The 19,043-nt window shown below is 47.0% G+C and overlaps 4 protein-coding genes across 4 annotated transcripts; all 4 read left to right on the plus strand.

Moving 5' to 3' along the window:
* Window positions 1-118: 118 nt before the first annotated feature.
* Window positions 119-796, plus strand: LOC121353505 (feather keratin 1-like). The gene is made up of 2 exons (XM_041467399.1): window positions 119-162; window positions 478-796. The coding sequence occupies exon 2, from the start codon at window positions 491-493 to the stop codon at window positions 794-796; it is 306 nt and encodes a 101-aa protein (XP_041323333.1). The 5' UTR covers window positions 119-162; window positions 478-490.
* Window positions 797-5,759: 4,963 nt separating this feature from the next.
* Window positions 5,760-6,119, plus strand: LOC121353507 (feather keratin 4-like). The gene has a single exon (XM_041467402.1). It carries the CDS (start codon window positions 5,760-5,762, stop codon window positions 6,117-6,119), a length of 360 nt encoding a protein of 119 aa, XP_041323336.1.
* Window positions 6,120-11,642: 5,523 nt separating this feature from the next.
* Window positions 11,643-11,993, plus strand: LOC121353508 (feather keratin 4-like). Its single transcript, XM_041467403.1, has one exon. The coding sequence runs from the start codon at window positions 11,643-11,645 to the stop codon at window positions 11,991-11,993; it is 351 nt and encodes a 116-aa protein (XP_041323337.1).
* Window positions 11,994-17,297: 5,304 nt separating this feature from the next.
* LOC121353569 (feather beta keratin-like) lies at window positions 17,298-17,639 on the plus strand. Its single transcript, XM_041467487.1, has one exon. The coding sequence runs from the start codon at window positions 17,307-17,309 to the stop codon at window positions 17,637-17,639; it is 333 nt and encodes a 110-aa protein (XP_041323421.1). The 5' UTR covers window positions 17,298-17,306.
* The last annotated feature ends 1,404 nt before the right edge of the window (window positions 17,640-19,043 follow it).

Here is a 19,043-nt window from a genome sequence, read left to right on the forward strand (position 1 = left end):
TGGGGATGTTTTGCATGCAGGATGAGCTTGGTAAACACGTTCCATGTGCGGAGGGTGCCCGTGGGCCCGGGGCTGTGTGGGACAGTATAAAAGGCAGAGCAAGTGAGGAGCCCTCATCCACCTCTCCTGCCTTCTCCTCCTCGGTGACACAGGTGAGCTGCAAGGGCCTTTGCCTCCCTCTCCTTCTCTTCTCTTTTGCCTTGGCCCTCAATGGAATCTTTGCCTCTCCCTAGTGCTCTCTGGGAGTCTTTCTCCTTGATCCTGCTCTCACCAGGTTTTTGTGTTTGTTTTTTCCTGGGGAGAGGTGGGAGATGTCTTTTCAGGGAACTGTTTGGGCTCAGGGCTGTTGAATTCCTCCCTTGCTCCCTCTCCAGGCTGTCCCTTCTGCCCAGGCTCTGCTCTTTCTCCTGCGAGCAGCATCTCCCTGTGTGCCTCACAGCCCCTGTGTGCTTTCCCTGCCCTCTCTGCAGGTGCTCCTCCAGCCCCAGCCATGTCCTGCTACGACCTGTGCCGGCCCTGCGGCCCCACCCCGCTGGCCAACAGCTGCAACGAGCCCTGTGTCCGGCAGTGCCAGGACTCCCGTGTGGTCATCCAGCCCTCGCCCGTGGTGGTCCCCCTGCCCGGGCCCATCCTCAGCTCCTTCCCGCAGAACACCGCCGTGGGATCCTCCACCTCCGCCGCCGTGGGCAGCATCCTGAGCGAGGAGGGAGTGCCCATCAACTCGGGGGGCTTTGGGCTCTCGGGGCTCTCTGGCCTTGGTGGCCGCTACTGCGGCCGCAGGTGCCTGCCCTGCTAGAGCCGGGCCGCACGTCCAGCGAGTGCCTCCCCAGGCCAAGTGTCCCCTGGAGCTGCTGGCCAGCGTTTCCAGAGGCCTCGGGGCCCCTCCAGCCTTCCTGACAAGGAGGAAAGGAGGGAGGTGCTGTCTGGTCTCGTGGGCAGCCTGTTTCAGCCTTGAAAATCCTGCTTTTGAAGAGTTTCCTTGTCTCTGATTTTGCATTTCACAGTGGTTTAATGCTGTGATTGCCAAAAGTCAGTGGAGGGGTTTTATTCAGGAATTAAGGAAATGTGGAGTCTTGCTTTCTGTCTCTCGGAATGGTTTCTTTTACCTTCATAAATATATATTTTCCCTTTGTTTTTGCTGAATGCTACTTGACTGTTTATCATTAAACTGATGTTGCATCTGATTTTGAGTTTCATTTTGGTTTTTCTCTCCTTTTTACCTCCCCTTGGGGCAGAATTATGTGAAAATCTATGCAAGGATTTCACAGAGGAAAATGTGCATCCAAAAGTCACCACAACTCATCTGATAATAATAATTTCATTGGTTTTTACACTCTTGAGAAGCACTGAACAGGTTCTCAAATCTATTTCTCTTTCTACGATATTTCCCCCCAATTTTTTTATCCCACCTCTGTATTTAATAGTACAATTGTGGTGTTTAAGCTTGAGAGACTTTAGATCTTGTCCCCTATTTGGCATCTTTGAAACGTTTGAGAATCTGAATGAATATTAATATGGCAGAAGCAACACTTGCCATTGTGGCAACCAAAAGAGATCCAATAAAAATAAAGCTATGAAATAAAATCTATTTGAAAATTAAGTCATCCTGGAGTTGAGATATAAATATTTGAGGAGCTCGAGGGAAGGGTCCTGGCATTCAGGTGTGGAGCAGGTCCAAATGTCCACAAACAGGCAAAAGAGGTGGGGTTTTCTATTCAAATGTTTTATGCTTTGTTTAAAGTTTATTAAAAATTATTTACTTGCAAATTGACAAATTTGGGAGGAGAAGAGCTCAACAAAAAGATGGGATAGAATCCTAAAACATCCTCATTGGAAGGGGCCCTCAAGGGTCATCCAATCCAGCTCCTGGTCCTGCACAGCCACAAAATCCCAAAACGACCCTGGGAGCGTTGCTCAAACGCTCCTGGAGCTGCCCTGAAACTGTGCCCATTCCCTGGGGAGCCTGGGCAGTGCCCAGCACCCTCGGGGGGGAAGAATTTTCCACAAAAATCCTGCACAAACCTCCCTGGCACCGCTCCAGCCTTTCCCTGGTCCCGGGAAGCAGAAGAACTCTGCTGGTGACCCTTTCTGCCTATGGCTTGAGGCAGCAACGCCAAAAAAGTGAAATCTGGGGAATGAGAATGTCCCAGACTGAGAGGAGCCTGGGCTGGAAAAGAGGTTTCCGTGGGCAAATTTTCCAAACAATTAATCAGAGGGACTGGTGGGATGAGTTCTTCCCTGGGATCCGCGAGGAATCCAAGGGTGGCGGCGTTCCGTGCAACAGAACCGCTGCAGTTGTATTTATAATCAGACTAGTTTTTCTAGTTTTTTGGATATAAAAACAAAGTCCTTGTGGTCAGCTTAAGTGACACCCCAGATATGGCACTTAATGATAAAGATGTTACACATACGATTTCTGTGCTAGCACAATTTTATTATGGTGTGAAATTGATGCAATACCAATTAAAAAGTATTGGGTTTAAAAGGCAGTTTAAATCTGGTTTTATTGAAAAATATGTAAGGGATTTGAAAATGTATTCTGTATCTACCGCCAACAGACCATTTAATCTATTTTATCTATTCAACCTGTTTAATCTATTTGATTTATTTAATCTATTTTATCTATTAATCCTGCAATGCAAATAGACACAGAGCAGGAGGGGTGTAGGAGGGGAATTTGGGAGAGTGAAGAGTCTGGGTAAGGCGAAATATACCCTGAAATTTCCTCTTGCTGACCTAAAGGGGAAAAAAGCCATGTTCCAGAATGTTCCCAACCCAGCACAGCAGGAGGGTTGTGCAGCATGTTGAAGTTTTTATTAAATGGAGATGCTCAGTTCAATTTCAAGCAGAATTTTGTACCTTTAAGGGTCTGATCCATCACCTGCAATGACTGAAATCACTGGAGAGACAATTTCTGAATAATATGAACATGGTTTGGAAGCCATGTTCCCCTTGGATTTTCAGGTGGAAAAATGGGTGCGATAACTCTGTAGATATTTTTAACTTTATGGGGTTTTTGAAACATCTTTTTTTTTTTTTGCATTAATTAGTTCCCACACATAATTAAGCAAGTGGAACCTTTTTTTGATAAAGGAATTGTCCTCTTTTGTTTCCCAGTCTAGGTTTAGGCTGGCATTGAGTGAGAAGCATCATCCACCCATTAAAAATTCTTTCATCTTCCCAATTTAAGGGTACTTTTAATTTCTGGTACTTTTAGACCGACTCTAATAATGTCAACCTCAAATTACTTCAAGCACAGTCTAATAAAGACAATTTTTTTTCCAGCTCCTCAGCAATTTGTTCACTTGTGGACGCCTTGGGATCCAAGATCAAATCCAAGAGGAGCCAAAACTCTTTGTGTGCCATTCCCAGTCTGACCCACTTACAAACAATTGCCAATTAAAATGTTCACATCTCCAAAAAAACCTCTGAGGACCTTTCCAAGCTTGGAGAAGCTTTGGGCTGACCTCATTGTGGCCTTCCAGGACCTGAAGGAGCCAACAAGAAACATGGGGAGCGAATTTCCAAGGGCCTGGAGTGACATGACAAGGGGGAAAAGGGGCAGAACTGAAAGAGGGGAAATTTAGGTTGGGTTTGGGAAGGAATTCTTCCCTGTGGGGGTGGTGAGCCCCTGGCACAGGTGGTTCCATGGATTCCACACCTCTGGAAGTGTCTCAGGACAGGTTGGACAAGGCTTGGAGCAACCTGGGATCATGGGAGGTGTCCCTGCACACGGATTGGCACAGGATGAGCTTTGAGGTCCATTTCCATCCAAACCATTCCATGATTCCATGACTCTGACTGGTGTTTGTGATCTGAGGTGGAACAGGAGGGGTTTAGATGTCCCCTTTGTAAAAGAACTGATAAATCAGGATTAAATGTCCCCTTGTTCTCCCAGCTGAGCCTCAAACTGTGTTACCCAGATTTAATGCCATAAAACCATCTGAATTCGATGTGATAAAGTGGTAATTTGTCTCTGAATTCCACAATTCTGGCACTTCTTGCCTGGGTTCTGTGGGATTTCAGGGCTGGATGTGCTCTTCAGGCAGGGCCTTGCCCAAACCCAGAACTGAGATTGTTCTGACGCCCGGCTGGAGGCAGAGCCTGGTGAGCATCGCTGGAGACAGGAATTTATTAAAGATTTACACTCATACCCTTAATAAAAGAACGCCTTGGAACGATGAATTATGTATTATAGACATTCTTAGTATTTTTCTTTATGACTAAAGTCAAACATACGCCGGAGTCTGGATTTTGTTGTGACTGAAAGGTGGCCCTGGAATAAATTTGGTCCCTAATTCCCGAGATGAGAGAAACCTGCGGGACGGAATCTGTCTGTCAGAAGATAAGGAGGAAATAAAAACAAAGTAAATAAGCAGTGAGGAAAAGAACATTTAATCAGGTGGAACATTTGACATTCAGGACATACTCGTTGGGAATTAATTCCAGGTACAAAGGCTGTCTGTGGTCCCCAGGCCATCAGGGCTGAGGTATAAAAACCAACTCAACCCAACTCCTTCCTACACGTCTCTTCCCTCTTTCCTCTTTTGTGAGCAAGGTTAGTCCAAATCCACTTCTTTTTCTCTGTTTGCTGAGTTCTTGCCTTTTAATAATCTGGGTTTTTTTTTTTTTCCCCCCCACAGTGTTCTGCTGCTTGCTGGATTGGGGTGGGGAGACTTTCCATTTAAAAAGTTGGGGTTTGCTGTTGGAATCGTGGAATTTCTGGAGTCCTGACTTGGCTATAGAGATCCTTGACCTGGTGATAGAAATTTATTCAAATTCTGGATTTCAGACATGCTAAATGACATAGAAAATATTAGAACTAATAAAGATTAATTAATTGCATGCGTGGAATAACTCTGCAAGGGGTTGGAACTCTGGGATCTTTAAAGATCCTTTTAAACTCCAACTGTTTATTAAAACAGAAAATCCAGGATCTCAGTTATATTTCAGCAGCATTTTATATCGTGGAGGGTCTTTTCTATCCTGGAATGTCAGCTGGGTCACCAAGTGTGGAAATTTCATTCCAGAGTGCAAAGACATCTCCTGGAATGCTGGGAAGTGGGATCAGAGATTGTGGGGTGGAAGGGAAAGAAGGGGAAAAACAAGAGCAGAGCTGAACACACCATAGAAATCAGAGAATTTTGGTTTTAATGCTGTGGTACAGATAAAACCCAGGAGTGTGCATGGAATTCCTGCTTTTTGTCACATCCATGGACGAGTTGTCTGAGAAAAATTCCAAAGACCTCTTCTTCAAGGCTGCTTAATGACGTTGAAATTTGTCATTGAAATTTGTACCTCTTTGTAGGCAAAGTTGGAGCCTTGAAATGAATCCTCCCTTTCATTTTTCCAACTGCCCTCTGGAATGTACCTCTCTCCACAGGTACATTTGTGGTTGGGTTTCACTCCTAATTGCTGCTCCCCCAACGCTCTGGGCACGCGGAGCTGGGTCTCTCCAGACGTGCAATCAAAATCCTCCAATTAAATTAATGACGCAGGTTTGTTTCTTTTGTTCTGCTGCCAGCTCTTGTCCGGATCACCGACAGCCTAGAGGACATTTCAGCCTCTCTCTCTCTTTATTTAAGAGTTTGGTTTCCTTCTCAGCTCCTGGCTCAGTTCCTAAAAGGCTCCTTGGAAAGTCTCTGTCCCGATAACTGAAATAAAATGAGTAAATGAACTGAGCTGAGTAAATGCAGGTGTGACACATCTCCTGCCTCGCCCTAAGGTGTGCTCCTCTATTCCAGACCTCATCCCGAGCCATGTCCTGCTATGAGCGATGTCCGCCCACGTCCTGCGGCCCCACCCCGCTGGCCAACAGCTGCAACGAGCCCTGTGTCCGGCAGTGCCAGGACTCCACCGTGGTCATCCAGCCGTCCCCCGTGGTGGTCACCCTGCCCGGGCCCATCCTCAGCTCCTTCCCCCAGAACACCACCGTGGGATCCTCGGCGTCCGCGGCCGTCGGGAGCGCTCTCAGTGCAGAGGGAGTCCCCATCAACTCGGGCAGCTCCTTGAGCTTTGGGGGCTTTGGGGGCTTTGGCTACCCCGGGTTGGGCAGTGGCTACAGCCGGCCCTACCGGCGCTACAACACCTCCCGCAGCGGCTTCTATGGGCCCTGCTGAGGCGGGAGGAGAAGACCAGGAATGCTGAACCCCAACCCATCCCTGGAGCAGGACTGAGCTCACGGTGTCCAAAGCGGGGTCAGATCCCCACAGCTCCCCCTGAACTGAGTCCATCAGGCCCTGGAATGAGGCCACTGCTCCTGTTTTACTCCTGGGTGTTTCTGGTCCTGTTTGTAGCTCAGTTGCTCGGTGTATTTGGTACTACCCGGTGTAAAGTTTTAAGTTTAGGTAGTAGATGGGATGTGTTTCTCAGGGTGTGCTGGAAGAAGAGCTCTGTCTTGGGCACACGTCCCCCTGAGCTGAGCCTTTCCCCCCAGTGCTTTGCAGGGCTTTAATCCTCTCATTTGGATTAATAAAATGATGCTTTTATCGTAATCTCCAGAGTCTCCTGCTGGTTTTTTCCCTCCCTCCTGGTCTTTTTTGAAACTTTTTCAGTTTCACTTTTTTAGGTGAAATTTATCACTGAGTAGATCATCAATAGTCTGGGGGAGTTGGGAATGTTGAGAATGTGGGGAATGTTCAGCCTGGAGCGTGGAGAACTCAGAGCACCTCCAGAATCTGATTTAGATTTGCAACTGAAGGCACTAAAACAGTCCATTTTGCAGGGAAAAAAAGGGAAGAAATTATCTTGTTGGGAAGGTTTGGGGCATTCCAATAACCCAGTTATACAAACAATGTCTGCAGCAGGTTGAGCTGTCTCCAGGAGTTAAACTGCTCATGGTTTATATCCCAGCCTGGCATGAGATGAAAAACCTCCCTCAAAGCTTCTTTCATCTCCAGGACCCGGCATTCATTTCAACCCTTTGTTCCATCACACCCAGGGCTCCAGAGCTAACACAACAGTACAAATTTCAATTCACGCAGTAATTTGTCAACTCTTTGGTGCCTCTCCTGTCCCGGGAGCTCCAAAGGCATTAATTGAGTGTGGGGAGTGCCAAACTCCACCAGCCGGGGTTGGTGTGTCCTGGTTCTCCATCCAAGGGCTCCCAACCTCTTGGAGGAACTCCGGGTGTTAATTAGGGAGCTGGAATCCCTGCCAGGCTGTTAATGAGGCCATTTCCAAAACGGGATCTCCCCTCCAAGAGCAGCAGTTTCTGTGCCTGGAGGGGAGGATGAGGAGGAGGAAGCATTCTTGGGTTATCTCAATTTTGCAGATGAAAGCGAATTTTTCTTGGGAGGGATCCCTACTAGAAGGAATGGATTTTGTAACATATTGGAAAAGATTGTGGGCTGTTGGGTTGTGGAGAGTTTGAGGAGAGGGAGAAGAAGGACTCTCCTTTTATAGAAAAACCTTTCGTAGAAAAACCTTTTTGTAGAACTGACTCTAAAGAAGAAGAGAATCTTCTTGTGGAGAAAATAGGAGGAGTAAAAGGATTTTAAGGAGATGAAGATTTGTCTTAATTTTTTTTTTTAAAGTATAAATGATAGAAAGGTTTAATAAAATAAAGTTTTTGAAGGTGTTTACCTCGAATTAGGTGAAGTCCTTTGAGTTCTCCTGACTCACCGACTTTGATTGAAGTTCTTACCTAGGGGATGTGGGGCCCAGATCTCCGCACAACCTGGGGCAGCCAAAACTTTGCATATTCGAGCCATTAGCAAGAAGTGTTGGCAACTTTGAAGTCCTTTATTCCTCTGAAGTCCAAGCCCAGTCTTTGTACAAAGCCTCTTCATTTGGAGTTGATTCCTGTCTTTTGCTGAGTGCTCCCCATCCCGGTTTTTTGCATCCTTTCTGTGCAGTAATTTCCAGCAGGGACAAATCGAGCTGTGATAAATGGGATGAAGAGCTGGGTGCAGCTTCTCCTGACGTCAGACAGGTTCAGACACCGCACAGCCTCTAACCCCTAAAATTTGAATTACTCTCCAACATTCATCTTCGTGTTTAATTTGTTGTGAGAATTGCTGCACATCCTGGCGACTTCCCAGGATTTTGGGTGGGAAAGGGGGTGACTCGGGCATGGAAATGATATTAAAATTCATGTTTGGGTAAAGAAATGCAGGATTGTGGGTGTTTGGATTGAAGAGGGACTTTGGGCAAGGGCAGGGAGTGACAGGACAAGAGAGGATGGGTCCGGAATGACAGAAAGGGGGTTTAGATGGGATTTTGGGAAGGAATTGCTCCCTGTGACGGTGAGGAGGCCCTGGCTCTGGATATTCCACCAATTCTCCATTCCTGGAAGTGTCCAAGGCCAGGTTGGACGGGCTTGGAGCAACCTGGGGTGGTGGAAGGTGTCCCACGGTCCAGGTGATCTTTAATGTCCCTTCCAACCCAAACCATTGCATGGTTCTGTGATCTCGAGTTAAAGGACTGGCTGAATTTCCACCCGAGTTTATTTCGAGCACCAAATCCTTCCTAATTTCCCCGGGATGGAAAAGTTTTCCAGGAATGGGTTTGATCCTGGCTCTCCAGCTCCAAACGAGCCAGCCATGATCTTTTCCTTCCTGAATGAGCAAAGGAAATAAATGGGGAATCGGGTTTCTCATGAAAAAGAAACGCTTTTTGCATGGGGTTTATCGCGATTATTCCTGGCAAATCCCAGCTCCCAGGGGATGGATCAGAATCCCAAATTCACCAGCCTGGGTGGCACCAAACATTGTTCTGTGAGGAAGGTGGAGCTGGCACCCAGGGCAGCGCTAATTGCACTCATCCAATTTGAAACGTAATTAAAATCTGCATTTGAAAGCTCGCGAAAAACAGGTCTGAAAAACAAACAAAACCCTCCAGTTCTGGGTGTGTTGTTTTGCAGACGTTCAGGTGAGTAAATAATTTCTCCCCTCGAGTGTGAATTAAGTTTTGGAGTTGTTTTCTGCTGTTCCCAGCAGAATTCCAGCTGGGAATTCCACACTACACCGGCTCCCTGCAGGAATTCTCCGCAGATCCATCCAGGAGTGAGTGACATTAATTTTTGGACAAAACCAGAACTCGTAACTGAAATTGTTGAAGTTCATTAGTCCAGAGTAAAATGCCAAAGCAAACCCCAAACCTGAATGATTTTGAAGTTGTTGGTGACAGAATTTGAATAAAATTAACAATGAAATGAGCTCCAGTCGGGTGTGAAAATGGAGGATTTCACATCTCCCTGTGCCTTGAGGGGGGGTTCTTCGAGGAGGGGTGAGGTCCCAGGCTCTGCCTACCCCAAAAAAACATCTCAGAGGCTCCAAGCCTTTGAGGAACAAATTCTTCATAGAGAGCTAATTAATTACAATTCAAAACGAATTGCAGATGCCAGTCTTGCCAGGGAAATTCCCTCTGCTTCTCCATGGATTTTGGGGTCACCTCTGTGCCCAGAGACTTTACCCAGGGATGACTGTGAGTAACCTCCCAGTTCCATTTTGATTAAAGATCTCTTTTTTCAGACGTTCAGTCACTCGCAGGTGTCTCAGGAGAATGTTCTCACATTATGCAAAAAGTCTTAATTATAATCTGAATATTTAGGTCTGTCCTTGATGATAAAAATCTGTGAACTCTTAATTTGCTCACTTTATTTCATCTCAAAATCAGGTCATTAAGTCATTCTGAGAGTACAATAAAATAAAGGCTTTAGTTGGATCAATATTTATTGTAATTGCTTACAAGGAAGTCTCCAAACGGATTTGAAATGTTGCCAGATCTGTTTTTAAATTCACAGCTGGATTTGAAACTTGCTTTGTGTTTTCCAAGCAAAGCTGGGATGAAGGAGGAATAAAAAGAATGAAGAAAATTTTTAAAAATATGAAAAGAAACTGTGGATGATGTTATGCAAGTTAATTCCTCAACTAACTCCTAGAAATATTAGGAATAATAGGAAGTATTTTTTTAAAATAGCTGCTAATTTCTTAAAGTATGGAGAAATAGTGAAGAACACGCAGCTAAATACAGCCAAGGAATTTTTTTTTGAGAATCCTCCAGAAATATGAGATGGCTCGAGCCGAACCTTGAACTTTTCCATTTTGATTTAAAATAAAGCAGCTGTAATTCCTGCAGATAGAAACAATGGCATCAATTCCACAGCCCAATTACTGCCCTGTACCCCCAAATCTTCATAACATCTTATTAAATAAAATACAAGAATTCAGATCTAGGTCAGGGATCTGAAATGTGCCCAGGATGGGACATTTGCATGGTGGCACTCCAATAAAGCTGCTGATAAACTTTGAAGTCCTCGGGAAGCTCTGCCCAAGCTAAATGAATTTCTGTTCCCAGGGGATCCCCAGAGAGACAGCCCTAATTTAAATGTGGTTTGCATGTCTCGGGAGTGGATGTGCCAGCAGAGCGAGAACCTCAGGATTAATCCCTGCATTCAGGAACTGCTCATGGATTTGGGGTTGGAAAAGAGCTCCAGGATCACCAATCCCAACCTGTGATTGATCCCTCAATGTCCCCTCATTCCTGGGCCACCTCCAGGGATGGGGACTCCAAACCTCCCTGGGCAGCCTCTTCCATGGAAAAATTCCTTCTTCTTTCCCAGAGAATCTCTCCACACCCGGAGGTGTCCGAGGAATGAGCGGACCTTGGGCTGATGACCAGGCTGGGGTTGGGAACACCTTGGACTTGATGGTCCTGGAGGCCTTCTCCAACCTCAGGGATCCTGTGGAAAGCAGCTGGAAACACTCATGGCTTGCCTTCCAAAACCTGCAATTCTCCACGAATTCCCCCAGGATTTACCTTGCAGAGGAGGGCGCTGCATTATGCAAATGAGGCCTAATCTCTTTTAATGACACCAAGCAGATCCTAAAGGGGTTTGAAGGCTGAATAAATCCCGCTGAATTAATCCTTGCAGTGCTCCCAGGAATGAACCTGGCCCGGAATATTTTAAGATGAAAGCACCCTGTGGTCAGATAGACAAACCACAAGATAAGGAAGTGAAGCAGTAAAAAACACAAATACTGAGGCAAAAAACCCTGTAATCAGTTGTGGCCCATAAATCACTTCTTGCACAAAGAGTGGCCCAAGTCGTTGGGCAACTCAAAACTCGGTATAAAAACCTGAGCAACTCCAGGCTCTCCCAGCCACTTCTCTTCCCTCCTTTGCCTTCGTGAGTAAGGTGAGTTTGAACCTATTTATTCTCTTTTTCCAGCAAACTTTTGCCTTGATTTTGTAGCTTTTCTCTCACTTGTGTTGCTGCAGTTTCTCCTCAGAGGGATGAAGGGGTTTTGTACCAGAAGGGGAGTTTTGTGTTGGTGGCGAGTTATAAAAATCATTAATTAGCCACATTAACTAAATGGCTATGGGTTATTTATTAAATGGGTTATTTATTAAATGGGTTATTTATTAAAGGAGTTATTTATTCAGTTTTGGGATCCAAGGCAGTTTTAAGGTTGTGCAGCTGCACTTTAATATCAGCAATGAATTCTCGGGCCTGTTCAGTCGCGTGACCGCATCCCACCACAGCCCAAGCAGAGAATTCACCTAAGGCCAGAACACGAGCAGCACTAAAAATCTGATTTCCTTCTAAATTCCCAATCCTGAACGGATCCCTGGAAACTTGCTGATAAATGTGGGTGTAACTCAGCTCCTGTATTCCAGAATTCCCTCCGGCCACAGCCATGTCCTGCTACGACCTCTGTGCCCCCACGTCCTGTGGCCCCACCCCGCTGGCCAACAGCTGCAATGAGCCCTGTGTCCGGCAGTGCCAGGACTCCACCGTGGTCATCCAGCCGTCCCCCGTGGTGGTCACCCTGCCCGGGCCCATCCTCAGCTCCTTCCCCCAGAACACCACCGTGGGATCCTCGGCGTCCGCGGCCGTCGGGAGCGCTCTGAGCGCTGGGGGAGTCCCCATCAACTCGGGCAGCTCCTTGAGCTTTGGGGGCTTTGGGGGCTTTGGCTACCCCGGGTTGGGCAGTGGCTACAGCCGGCCCTACCGGCGCTACAACACCTCCCGCAGCGGCTTCTACTAAGGTGGGAGGAGAAGGCCAGGAATGCTGAACCCCGACACGTCCCTGGAGCAGGACTGAGCTCACGGCCACGGTTTTTGGATGCCACATACCCCCTGCCTGGAGTTAAAGGAGCTGTGGGAGTTTGGCATCTCCCCAAACCAGGCCTTTGCTTATCTTTTGTTGTGCTTTACTTCATATTTCTCATCAAATGTCTTGTCCTGCTTTTTTGTTTTGTTTTGGGGTTTTTTTTTGTATTTGATAACAGGCAAAATATTAATTGTTGGCAGTTGTTGTGCATGGCTGGATTAGCACAGGTCGTTCACCAGTGAAGAAGGAAGATTTCCCCTTGCTGAGTGTGTCTGAGTGGGTTCTGTCCTTACTGAACCATGGAAATGTATTCCTGACTTTTTTGTTGCTTCCTTCCCTTCCTCAACCCATTAAATTTGTGCTGCATCACCTTCCGAGTCTGCCTGGCCTTCTTTGCTCTCCCAACCCCTTTTCCAGTGCCTTTGGAAGTCTTCACTTCCAGAAAACACCACACAAATAATTTAAAAGGAGAATGAGTCAGATTCCAGTGGTGGAAAACTTTTAAAACCGAGCCTGCTACCCCTTATTAAAGGCAGAAAGGGACCCTGCAATGGGTGCCTCCTGCTGGGACCTAAACAGGGAATTTTTAAAGATGTGACACTTGGGAAAAGCCTTTTAAAAGAAGGGAGCTCAGCTGAGGTTCCTCAGGGAAGTGTGGAGGGAGAGAAGCAGCAATTGGGGCATCCTTTCCTTGGGTGCAGCATCTCCTGGCAGCTGAGCTCAGCCCCTGGTGAGTCTGGGAGGGGAGGCACAGAAGGATGGGGAGTGTTTCTCCCTTTGGAATTTGCTGGATTGGGAAGCAAGTCTGGGACAGAGAGATTAAAGGACTACAATTTAAAGAATTTTTAGTTCCAACCCTCTCTTAGGGTGCTTTAAGTCAGAGCTGAGCTTTATCAGGCTCTGCTTTGTTCCTCCTGGATTGGGACGAAAGTGCTGTTTAGACACCCTGAAGGAAGAAGGTTTGGAAAGCTTCCCCTGAAGGCTCCGGATGACTCAACCTCCTGTCAGCCCGTAAAATTACTGATATCTCTGAAAAGTCTCACTTGGAGTCTTTGTCTGCCTTTGTCTGTCCAGAATGAGACTGAACTGTAATTAAAGATGCTGATGAGGTTCTGCCGACTGCAGTCATTAGTGGAATGAAATTAAAGGAGGTAAATGAAAGAATTAATAATTTTAAGGAGGAGGTTTTTTTTTTAATAAACACCAGAAGACAGTGGAAAGCAGGCAGTTTGATGTTCTATTACAGGAGGAGCTTGGTCTGGATTAAATGTTTAATTTAATATTTTTTGCCATCTCAACTGAAGCTATTCCCTGATCAAAGGTGATGAATTCCAAAAAGTACAATGGCTCCAAAGGGTTATGACTGAGGCACTGATGAGAAGGTGCCTTGGACAGGTTCAGGTGGATATTTCTCACGACAAAACTAATTTCCTTACCCTTGCAACTCCCTTCTCATTAATTGAACCAAATCCTTTCCCAGACTGAAAAAAAAAAAAAAAAACTGCCCTCAAAGTTGAGGTGTTTCCTCCAAGCACTCAGAAATCGCATCAGGAGGGTCAAACTTTTTGAAATAAAATAAAAGATGATCCTCAAGCACCACTTCCCCCTCTCATTCCTGTCCCAAATGGCCTTTTTGGGTCAAAACTTGATGTAGCAACCAGTAAAGCACAATTCAGAGGAAAAAAGGGAAGTCTGGGTGGGTTTGCAGCCAGTTAGAAAGTGATTTATTCACTGCTGCAGAAAACGAGTGGGAATATTGTGTTAGAATATTTTTCACAGGGAAGGATTTCTCCTGAACACCTGCAACAACTTGGTCCCACAGAAATAAAAAATACCAACATTTTTTTTCCAGAAATATTTGTTGTCAGCAAAAATCCCTTTCAGCACCAAATTCTGCAAAGCTGAGGCCAGAGCTGCAGCATCTCCTGGATTTACGGGAGAAGGGAAAAGGCAGGAAGGCTCTGGAGAGCTTTTACGGCTTTCTGGGGCTGCCTGGAGGATCCCAGACATTCCTGCACCTTTTATTACCCAGTCCCCGCGGGAGCTGTGGGTTTGCTTTGCATTTGGCCGTGTTCCCAGCAGGGAAATTGGTTTGTTGACTGTTTATGTTCATTATGGTTTATCCTGGCCGCGGATGAAACCCATGACCCGCGAGGCTGCTTTCATCTCCCTGCTTTGCATCCATTAAATATTCCCGACTCCATCGCGCCAGCTCCACCTCCCAAAGTGGGGATGAGTCAAAATCCCATTTGTTTAGGACTTGTGGCATTTTGGGCACACACCTGGGACCAGCCCCTGGTGTGGCAGCGGGTTTTAATTGGAGTTCTGAGTGCGCAATTCCAGCCGTGATAAGGGCCCAGGAGATTTCAGATCGCTGCTCCTTGTAATCTTCCCATGAGCAACATCCCAAAGCTTTTGGCTCCTGGGAGGAGAAGATGGAGCCAGCCAGACAAGCTGGACTTAGGATCACCTTCAGAAGTGGAATTTAGGCTCTTTTTATCTTCTCTGTAGCTTTGGATGAGTTTGCTTTCAAATCACAAGCTGCTCTTACAGTCAATAGACAATTATTGTTAAAAAAGAAAGTTAGGGAATCATGGAATGGTTTGGGCAGGAAGGAGCCTTAAAAATCATCTAAACCATGGGCAGGGACACCTTCCACTATCCCAGGGTGCTCCAAGCCTTTTCCAACCGGGCCTTGGACACTTCCAGGGATGGGGCAGCCACAGCTTCTCAGGACAACCAAATTTTAACATTTCTGTGCGTGCAGTGAGAACTTTGGGAAGGTCTGGTCAATCTAGAGGGAGAGGAGAGTTTCCATCCATCGTGTCATCATTTTGTGTCATCCCAAACTGGGGACATCCAGCGATTCACGGCTGAATTGAGTGGATGCAGATTCTGATTTGTATTTCAAGGACAAATTGGAAGGATTTGAGCTGGTGGGGAAGTTTGTGGAATCCATCAGGAATCTTGGCCACCCCTTTGAACCCCTGGTCATGTTCAAAGAGTCCGTCCCTGCCCATTTGCTGATCGTCCCCAATTTGCATGTCTGAGTGGTCCAGGGAAATGTTTGGGGAACTTTGAAGACTTCTGCTCTTCAGAAGTCTCCAACCAGCGTTTATTTCCCAGGAGATGTTGGGGAAGATACTCCCAGTTCGGGGCTGATTTGCCTGTCTCTGCCTCAGAGATTAAACACCACGAGAGGTTGGAATGCTCGGCCCTGCCCTCCAGTCTGCTCCTGCATTGTCTGCGATTACTTTTTAATCTGGAAATTGCCTTTGAAAAGGAACTGGAATTGCTGCACGCTGAGGTGATCTCTGAGACGTGCAAAGTGAAAGCCAGAATTGGCTTTCAAAGAAGGAAAAAAGGAACAGGAACATTACAAACATCTCTAAATAACTGCTATTAATTTGAGGAACAATTTTGCATAATGGTGCAAAGCCCAGCAGGGGAAAGTAATAATTTAGTGACAGATGTAAAAGGGTTTGGCGTCTTTGATGACCCCAAAGATGAGCTTGGGCAAGGCTTTGAGCAGCCCCAAATTCCCAGGCATCCTCCAGCTGACCTCAATTTCTGTCCTGGTTTGATGTAGGGAGAAAACCCAACCTGGAGACTCCTGAGATGAAGGACTTGGACACTGAGTCCCCAAATTGTGTCTCAGATTCCATCTTGGGAGTGTGGTGGTTTAATAATAAAGGAATAGATCAGACGCTGATCCTCTTTCATGCTCTCTGCTGAGTCAAGAAAATAAAATATGTTCCCTCAAACCATCCATTTCCCAGTACCTTTGAGAGTGGGGGAGTTTAATCAGCTCTAAATGCTTTCTAACGATTTTATTTACTTTATTTTTGTGTATCTCCCTCTGTTTGACAGGAATTTGGTGATGCAGAAATAGGAATTTCTGCCCTTCTCAGAGCGAGGTGTGCCAAAAACTTGTGCCCTCCATGCAGATGGAAAGGGATTTCACAGGGAAGGTCACTGCACCTTTCCTGATGGTTTCATTCACCTGTGTCATGGTTCCTTAGGATGCAAAACAATTTCCTGAGTAACCCAGATGAATCAGCCTCTGATCAGGAATTAACCGGGCTCGTAAGATTTGAGGATAAAAGAAACCACTGCGGAGGAATGCATACATTACAGGGAGGAAATAAATCCAGGCAAGAAACACAAACAGAGAGGAAAACTAAATCCCCAGCCAGGGGTATTTTGCATATGAGGAATCGCTAGCAATTGGCTGCTAATGAGCTACAAGCACAATTTGTGTCCCAGGTCCTCGGGCTCTCTGGGCCAGGGTATAAAACCTGCCCGGTCGGAGGAGCTACAACCATTCCTGCTTTCTTCTCCTTGGAGAAAAGGGTAAGTCTTGATCTGCTTCTCATTTTCTTTGGATTGTTGCTGTCTTTGTGTTTTATTTTTCTGCTGTTTGTCTGTAGCAACCCGAGGTTTGCGCTCTTTAAAATAGCTGGGGAGACCTCAAAGCAGCTTTTTTTCTCTAGGGAGGGACATTCTGTGAAGGGTGGAGGTCTTTCCTGCGCTGAACCCGGATTTTTTCATTTTTGGCACCCAAATCTTTCCCCTCCAAGAAGCCCCAAGCTCTGCCTGAGAGTTGCTCAGCAGCTGTGAGCGGATGTGGGGAATCTGTGCAGAGCTTTTGGCTCTCGGGATGGAATCACAAAATGTTCTGGGTTGGAAGGGACCTCTGGAGATCTCCCGAGACAGGTGACACAGGAAAGCCTCCAAGCAGGTTTGGAACGACTCTGGAGAGGGAGACTTCTGAGCACGAGGGTCTGAATGTCTCCAGAGATTCCCTGAACTGCCTTGCTCAGAGTCACCTGTGCCAAGGCCTCACCACCCTCACTGAAAAATTTCTCACAGTGAAATTTCTGCTCCTCATTCTTACTTGCTGAGGAGTTTTTTTTTTTTTATTTTTCCCTCTGCTTTGGGGCGCAGTTTTTCTTTGCTTTCCTGACTGCCTGCTCCCTCTCCTCCGCGCTTATTTCAGGGCTGTAGGAGGAGTGTGGTGGGACAGGAGCTCTCAGAGCCGCTCAGGAGGAGGTGGAGCTGCCCTTTGTGGTGTGGAGAGCTCCGAGCTTCACTGAAATCCCCTTTCAACCCGCGACCAACCCTTCATTCCGTTCTCCTCTCAGCCCTCTCGCTCTCCATCACCACAACAGCCAAATTACGTGACTAATTACACCTCTCTCCTTGTATTCCAGAACTCCCTGCGTCCCAGACTCACACCCCACAGCCATGTCCTGCTACGACCTCTGTGCCCCCACGTCCTGCGGCCCCACTCCTCTGGCCAACAGCTGCAACGAGCCCTGTGTCCGGCAGTGCCAGGACTCCACCTACGTGATCCAGCCCTCTCCCGTGGTGGTCACCCTGCCCGGGCCCATCCTCAGCTCCTTCCCGCAGAACACCGCCGTGGGATCCTCGGCGTCCGCGGCCGTCGGGGATGCTCTGAGCGCCGGGGGAGTCCCCATCAACTCGGGCAGCTCCTCGGGGCTCGGCAGTTTGGGGTACTCCGGTTTGGGGGGGCTCTACGGGAGGTCCTACCGGCGCTCCAACCGCTGCGGGCCCTGAGCGAGCCTCGGGATGAGCAGGAGATGGAAAGCGCGATCGGATGCAGGACTGAGCCGGTGCCCACTCGCTTGCTGACCCCCACAGCTTTGCCCTGAGCTCCCGGGGCTGCAGGAGCTTGGCCTTTCCCATTGATGCCTTTCTGTGGAATCAGGGAGGTGAAAAATGTCACTCGATTGTCGCTGGGTGTCCAGCTGTAAAGCACTGCCTGGAAATGGGTGATGAATTTTAATTTGTATTCAACCCTTTTGCTTTCTTATGCTGTATTTTTTTTTTTTTAATTCCACTTCTTGCTCATTAAATAGATGGCGCATCACAATTTGTGTTTTGTAATGTTCCTTTTTTCTCTTTCTCTTTGGAGCCTTCTCTGGCAGAAATTTGCCTGTGCATAAATTGTGAGTACCAAGCAGATTTGCATTTAAGTTCTACCACACCATGCTAATCACTGAGGAGTTATATAAACAATGAGTAATACCTTTTATACCTTTTTTTTGGGGAATATTTTCCCTTTTTTCTCATTTCTGGAAGAACAATAGGAAATAATCACTCCTGGCTAGCAACAAACGGGGGGAAAGAGGTGGCAAAGCTAAAGCAGCTTTACAGACAGAACTTTATTTAATTTATTCCCAGTGTTCCCTCTAAACCTCCTCTCCATAAATTCGAACCCATTCCCCCTTGTCCTGTCCCTCCAGGCCTTTGGAAAGAATTTCTCCCCGTATTTCTTGTCAGCTCGTTCAGACACTGGAAGGCGAAATCAGGTCACCTAGGATCTTCTCTTCCTCAGGCTGAACAAACCTAGGCAGAACTTTCAAAATCCAACAAACAAAATGAAAACTTAGGTCTCGTCCTTCCCTTGTCGTCCTGCTAGCTTAGAAACGCGGCAATTATGTCTTAATTGTTTGCTAAACGATGTGGTGATTGAAGGGCCTTTCGGGTGTCATCAGGAATCCTCAGAGCAAGAACAATTACTCAGAACCTCGGGGAAGTTAATGACGGGCAAATTGCTAAACAAACATTCCTCAACATCGTGTTAAGTACCCCAATTAAACTCCCATTCCACATTTTAAACACGGGGAGCAGGGCAGATCCTGTGATAAGGAGCCCTCAGCACGCTGGGGAGTTCTGCTCCCGGAGGAAAAAATAAAGGACAAATGAAAACCAGAGAGACTCTTGTGCAACACCAACACGGGTTTAATGTCAGAGAGAAAAGCAACAGCCGAGGGCAGGGAATTCAGGTGATCCCAGGGGCAGCAGGGAATGCAGGACTCGTACGCTGGGAGCAGGGACACGCTCAGGACCAGGATAGGCCAGGGATGGAGGGGTCTGGGCACAGAGTGGGGATGGAGGGCTCAGGGAAACCTGAGGGGATGGAGGGCTCAGGGCAGAGAGAGGGGAGGGAGGGCTCAG

Source organism: Pyrgilauda ruficollis, unplaced genomic scaffold (assembly GCF_017590135.1).
Source record: "Pyrgilauda ruficollis isolate IOZ18807 unplaced genomic scaffold, ASM1759013v1 scaffold208, whole genome shotgun sequence".
Classification (NCBI taxonomy): domain Eukaryota; kingdom Metazoa; phylum Chordata; class Aves; order Passeriformes; family Passeridae; genus Pyrgilauda; species Pyrgilauda ruficollis.